Source organism: Triticum dicoccoides, chromosome 2B (genome assembly GCF_002162155.2).
Source record: "Triticum dicoccoides isolate Atlit2015 ecotype Zavitan chromosome 2B, WEW_v2.0, whole genome shotgun sequence".
Taxonomy (NCBI): domain Eukaryota; kingdom Viridiplantae; phylum Streptophyta; class Magnoliopsida; order Poales; family Poaceae; genus Triticum; species Triticum dicoccoides.
Genome location: NC_041383.1, coordinates 119,542,831 through 119,549,359, shown reverse-complemented (window position 1 = coordinate 119,549,359; position 6,529 = coordinate 119,542,831). Strand labels below are relative to the sequence as shown.

The window sequence follows — 6,529 nt, the reverse complement described above, 5'->3', positions numbered from 1 at the left end:
AAGACTCCTATTGCAGCCATAGATCCTACACATAGAGTTCAATGAAGACCAAATGCTTGGGATGGTTTGAGAAGTAACATACTTAAGGTGGTCAAATTCTTGTTAGGGGAGCGAGGTGGGACTAAAAATAGCGCCTGCCACAACCTATTTAGTACCGGTTCGTGCCACGAACCGGTACTAAAGGTGCTGGCCGGGCACCAGCATCTTTAGTACTGGTTCGTGGCACGAACCGGTACTAAAGATTCCCAAAGAACCGGTACTAAAGGTCACCTCCCGCCAAGTCATTTGAACCGGCACTAATGGGAGCATTAGTGCCGGCTCATATGCCAACCGGTACTAATGTTTCACATATTAGGTCCTTTTTCTACTAGTGATGAGACCAAGCACATGGATAAGTTAAGCGATATGGTTGTTGGTAATCACTACTGGATCTCCCTACATTGATGTTGGTAATCACTTTGGTTTGCTCCCGCTGAAAATGGTTTTCCCTAAATTAGAAATATTTGGTGGTATGTTGTGTAAAATATATTTCCTATTTTAATTTGGTGCATATATACATACACATATTAGCAAGTTAACTTTTGGATTGAGTATCAGTAGTACCATATTGACACAATATTGCATGCAATCATACGTTCATGTTATACGGAGATTAGAGGGGGAGGGGGGGTGTAGATTTCTGAAGAAAGAACGTGACATTCATCTAAATTATAAAGTACATATATATGATATGGAAGGCTATATACTACTTGAAGATTGGGCCATCAAACTTCATGGATTTTTTTAAACCCGGTTTTAGGCCAGCTTTATTGATTTAGGAGAAAGCAAGAGGGAAAGAGTGTGGATCAAGAGATCATGGACCACGAAACGTGCAAAAGTGGGAAAAGGCTAAAACGAACAAAGGTAAAAGAAAAACAAAGAGTTACGAGCTGACTATCTCACAACCCCAATCAAATTTCATGGTTATATCATAGATTGTACATGCATATCTCATTATATCATGCAAGGAGCAAGCATGTAAGCTTGCACGTACATATAATGTTACAACATGAACACATGGTATGCTTGCCCAAAAAGAGCTGAAGGATCGACGCATCATATATGCATAGTACCGCGAATTCGTGAGTCGCCGCCTCGCTTGAATTGTTGCGGTTTAATTAAGATCTACGTTATCTGCAGATGAATACAAGATAGGCAAATGTTTTAGGAATGAATATTGTACTAGTTAGAGGATGAAGAGAAGGTGATTAACTAGTTATACTTTACTGTTTTGCATCTTGATCCAGTTTAGTCTATGAGTAGTGAAGGAATCATTAATGGGTTGTTTGGTTTCAAGCCACAACTTGCCACATTTTGTTAGACCTCAACTTGGTCAAGTTTTACAAAGTTGTGTGTGTGTGTTTGGTTCTTGCCACAACTAAGCCAGGATTTTTTTTCATGATCAGTAAGCCCCACATGTCATAGATACAAAAAGTGTGGCAAGATTTAGCTTCAGTGAGGAATACAGGCCCTGAGTGGCTTTTTGATCTTCTATACAAGCTAAATGAAGATGATCGCATGCATGTGTTGATGGTGCTGTGGAGGAGTTGGTATGTACGTAATGAAACAATACATCATAAGCTACCGCCTCCAATTGAAGCTTCCTGCAGATTTCTAATTAGCTATGCTGAATCTCTTCGATGCATCAATCATTTTCCAATCATTGACATCATCAAAGGGAAGATGGTGCCGCCGCCGATTGGGTATAGTTCTACAATGATAAATACAGCAACGCAACATGCAGCCACAGTCCAGTGGTCTGCCCCGCCGGCCGGTCGCGTGAAGCTCAATGTTGACGGGTCGTTCGTTCATACCGATGGTGGATTAGCAGGAGCCGGTATGATCTTACGTGATAATGACGGCAACATTATCTTCTCTGCTTGTCGTTCTATCTTGCATTGTTCCGGACCGCTCCAGGCTGAGCTGTTGCATGTCAGGAGGGATTAAGCCTTGCTCTACAATGGTCTACTCGCCCGATAGACATCAAGATGGACTGCATGGATGCGATCAAGTTGATCAAGTCGCCTACCCTTGACAGATCGCCACATAGAATGATAGTTCAGGATATTAAGAGGCTCTTTGGTGAAAGGGATATCTCTATTGCTCATGTAAGTAGGAATCAGAACGTTGTTAGCCACACACTTGCTGTTTTCGGACGATCGGAGGGCCGAACTACAGTTTGGTTGTGCTCTGGACCTGCAGACATTCCTCTGCTATGTAGGAACGAATATTCCAACAGTTGAGCAATGAAATCCTTTTAACCCTGCAAAAAAAAAGATTCCTTATGGCAAGCCAGTGTGGCTATGAATTTGAGCATCTCAAATAAGGCAAGTGTGGCAATATGTGGCAAAAATAGTCACAATCCAAACATACGAGCATCTCTCGCGTATACCTATAGAATCAAGTGATATGATTGACGGTAAGAGAAACATGTTATACATACCGCCATGATTTACCAGAAAATTGAGCTCTTACCTATAGCAGCGGAGGAACCTTTCCGATGACCGGAAGATGCACTCAGCCATGACGGAACATGGCAGCCATGCATCAACCTCTTTTGAGGACGAGATGACATGGCGGAAGCGTCTATTAGACCGAGCTCCATGATTCATGCCATGTAGGGCAGAGGATGTTAGTTAACCTCGTTATCACAGATGTTTTTCAGTTAACTTCTGTTAGCTAGCGTTTGTTTTCTTTAGAGAATAAGCACAGTTCGCCTATGAACGACGCCGGCCACTCGGGGGGCATTCATCTGGCTCAAAGTGGTGCTGCCCATATTGATATCTGAGGAGGTTGCAGAGTATGGACCGGGCGGACAAACTCTTCGTTAGTATGGAGTTGTTCAAAAGATCGGTCAACTTTAAGTGGGAAACTGCCGAGAGAATCAACCATGAACCATCTAGTTCTCTCCAAACGAGGCAGTAAGATTGTTTTATGAGTTGTGTGCTGAAATACTTGTAATGCACCTGGATTAATATTGGATATGCTGTGCGCCGCGGTAACAAAAAAAAGGCCCAAATCCGAGCCCAATGAACAAGGCGGGTCCAGTGCCTGTACGTTTGGCCAAGCCCAACGAACCAACAGCTTTATGTACGTTTCAGGAATTGTAATCCGACTCCGAACATGCATGCTATCTATATACACCACGGGGGGTAGCACTGTAGTTTTCATGGGGCTATCTATATACACCACGGGTACGTACGTTGACGATCGATCGAGCCTCGGTCGGTCATCACAACATATACCACTTCGCCGTGATTGCTGATCAATCAGTTAGCAAATCGAACTAGTTGTAGCCGCGAAAAGCAAGCTTAATTTGATGGATCTATCGTTCGGCCCGTCGGTCATGGCGTCTACGTCGTCTTCCTCCGAGCTGCCGGACGGAACAGTCCTAGTCCCCGCTCCGCTCGTCCACGTCGCCTTCAACCAGCACGGCACGCACTTCGTCGCGGCCACGGCCACCGACTTCCACGTATTCTCCTGCCACCCCCTCGAGCGCGTCATGCGCCGGCGTGGCTCCGGCGGCTGCACGTTCAAGGTGACCTCCGCCCAGCTGCTCACGCGGTCTCAGCTGGCCGTCGCGACGCGGAGGCCCAGCGCCGTCAGCGGCGCCGTCGACGGACACGTCATCGACTTCTGGAACGGCATGTGCAAGCCCAAGGACGCCAGGACCAACACCGTCAGGAGCCTGTGCGGCGCCGTGGGCGGCTTCCGCCTGCGGGGCGACCACATGCTCGTCGCCGGCGAGGGGACGGCCACGCTGTTTGACGGCGTCCACTGGGAGAAGGAGGTGACGACGGGGCCCAACCCGCTGGGGCTGTGCGCCATGGAGGAGCCGAATGGGCCTGCGACGCTCGTCTACGCCCTGCCGCTGCCGGAGGCGGGAATGGTGCAGGTCCGCCGGCGCGGCAGGGCCAGCAGCGTCAGCGTGCACGCGCACGGCTCGGGCGTGGCGTGCCTCGCGCTGTCCCCCGACGGACGGCTGCTCGCCACCGCCGGCACCCGAGGCACGCTCCTGCGCATCTTCAGCACCGCCGACGGCACAAAGCTGCAAGAGGTATGCACAGCATGTCTCAAAGCTGTCTACTCTTTCGATCATGAACGATTGCATTGGTCTACTCTTCAGTTTTGACCTCAGACTTTCAAAATTAAGCTTTTAAGGAACTTAGATAAGGTGATTTGAAAAGACAGATTCACTACTCCATACATGTGCTCTTACTAAGATGTTTTTTCAGTGGTCAATATAGAAAAAATCTCGGAATTAATAACAGTAATAATCCTAAACAAAGGATAGCTTCAAAAAAAATTATCCTAAAAAAGGATCAATGACCAAATAGAAATAAGTATTTCCTCATTTTGTAAAAAGTGTGTTTTCTTTCCAAAGATATAATTTTAGGAATTTTACTTGCTTGGTCGTAAGGCAACACATACACACTTTGTCGTGTGTTCTAGCATGCTTTTGGTGAGAAATCACCCTAAGGCGAGTCAACCAAAATTCTCTATAATATAACTAAATAAGTGATCTTAATAATATGCAAACGTGTCACATGATTGTACCTACGCATGGGAAAGTTATTTTATTATGCTATACTCCTGGAGTACTTCTATATTTTAAGATACAAGGTAATTAAATAAAGTAAACCAGTAAGACTTCCTGTTCCAAATAATAACCGTTTCATATAATCTATTTATATTTAGAAGAGCGTTTGGACTTTGGACCACTACTTTAGTGATCTAAACACTTTTATAATTTCATATAAAGTGAGTACATTGGAACTTCATCTTGTTCACATGTTGGTGTTCTTGACTCTTGTTGTAGCTGAGAAGAGGCACCGAAGGGGCAGACATCCACTGCATCGCCTTCTCCCACGACTCCAAATGGTTAGCGGTGTCCAGCGACAAGGCAACGGTGCACGTTTTTAGCATCAATGACTTTAACCTCACAAGCTCCACTCTCGAGGAAGACCATGCCAGCAATGACCTTCTGGCGGCACCACTAGTACTACCATCTTCTCCCGCACCCGCAACAACCAACCAGATCTCGTCACGCATGTCATTTTTGAAAGGTGGGTGAATATTATTCCTACATTTTAACTGGTAAAATTAACGTCGCTCCCTACATTTTTTTTACTCAATCAAAATATTAACGTAACACTTCACTCCTCATGAACACACAGGCTACCTGCCGACGTATTTCAGCTCAAAGTGGTCGTTTGTCCAGTTCCGGATCCCTAACGCCTGGACCAAGTGCTCCGTTGCATTCGACCGGAGACACCCCAACACCATTACCATTGTCTGCATGGACAAAAGATGCGTTGAAGAAGCTAAAATCACTCTCTCAATTTTATATCGACACACATGTCACATGTGCAACATATTGTCACACACACGCATGTGGTATTCTGTATCACACGCTCGCCCGAGCCTACCTCCCACTTCTTGATCCATTTTGTTTAGAAGTTTCTGAGATGATACATAACGTTACATGCTGACAACGGCTGTCATGGTGTGCGTGCAGGTTCTACCGCTGCGAGTTCGATCCGGTGAAAGGAGGCGACATGGTGCCGGGGGTGTACCACGAGAACTTCATGGACCTGTGAAGGGATTAGGGACGCAAGGCAGCAATGCAGCAAGACACTTCTTTAGGTCCAGTTGGAAGTCAATATACTTTCAGGTTGATGATGTCTAGATTTTTCTACGTAGACGTGCCTCTATGGTGTTGTATGAATCATGACTTCTTTGACATTTTGATCATCTTCGTTTTTAATGAATATAATGCATGCAACTCACCCGCATAATTCAAAGAGAAAAAAGAATTATACAGCGCCAAGGTGCAACCACAAGTCATAAGGCGAGACATTCATATGGAGCCCGCCGCATCACAGTTCCCACCTTCTTCATCTGTCGTTAGGGCATATTTAGCAGACCCCTTAAAACCGCACGGTCCACATAATTCCGACGAGTATACGGGTTTTTGGGCCACACCAGACCCCGTATAGTCGGCCCGACCCGTAAAAATTTACAGTGGCCCGGAAACGACCCCCTCCCTCGTCGCAGTATATATCCGGGTCCGCGGCCGTGATACGGGTGGAAACCCTATCCCACCGCCGCCATGATTCCCCATTCCCCCTATGATTTCTCGCCAACGGTGACCTAAATCCGCCGCCCCGCCCACCGATCCGCCATGATGTGTGGCGGAAAGTGGAACTCTGGCCAGCGCGGTGGCGATGACCCCGAGCGGAAGCGCTGCGTCACCGCCGACGTAGCAAGGAAGCGGTCCGCCCGACGGTACACCAACCGTGGCCTTGAGCCGCCACCATCACTCCTCCGCAGCGAGGCGGGGGAGTACGGCCGGCGGCAGGCTCGGCTATCATGCAACACGGGTAGCTCCTCCGGTGCGTGCAGCTCGCATACGCCGTTGCGCCGGCCAAGAGGGAGGCGGAGGATCTCACTCAGCTCCACGCGGTGAAGAGGGAGCACGAGGCGGAGC

At 47.3% G+C, this 6,529-nt stretch overlaps 1 protein-coding gene across 1 annotated transcript; it reads left to right on the top strand.

Annotated features, from left to right (window-relative positions):
• Positions 1 to 3,358: 3,358 nt before the first annotated feature.
• On the top strand, positions 3,359 to 5,639 carry LOC119367319 (autophagy-related protein 18d-like). Its single transcript, XM_037632869.1, has 5 exons — positions 3,359 to 3,829; positions 3,935 to 4,096; positions 4,859 to 5,105; positions 5,217 to 5,347; positions 5,556 to 5,639. The coding sequence occupies exons 1-5, from the start codon at positions 3,359 to 3,361 to the stop codon at positions 5,637 to 5,639; spliced, it is 1,095 nt and encodes a 364-aa protein (XP_037488766.1).
• Positions 5,640 to 6,529: the final 890 nt, after the last annotated feature.

Excerpts from the sequence above, each read along its gene's own strand:
- LOC119367319 (XM_037632869.1), top strand. The coding sequence starts at position 3,359 with ATGGATCTATCGTTCGGCCCGTCGGTCATGGCGTCTACGTCGTCTTCC. Across the intron at positions 3,830-3,934 it reads GCGTCCACTGGGAGAAGGAG|GTCCGCCGGCGCGGCAGGGC; the intron begins GTGACGACGGGG and ends GGAATGGTGCAG. Across the intron at positions 5,348-5,555 it reads CCATTGTCTGCATGGACAAA|AGGTTCTACCGCTGCGAGTT; the intron begins AGATGCGTTGAA and ends TGGTGTGCGTGC.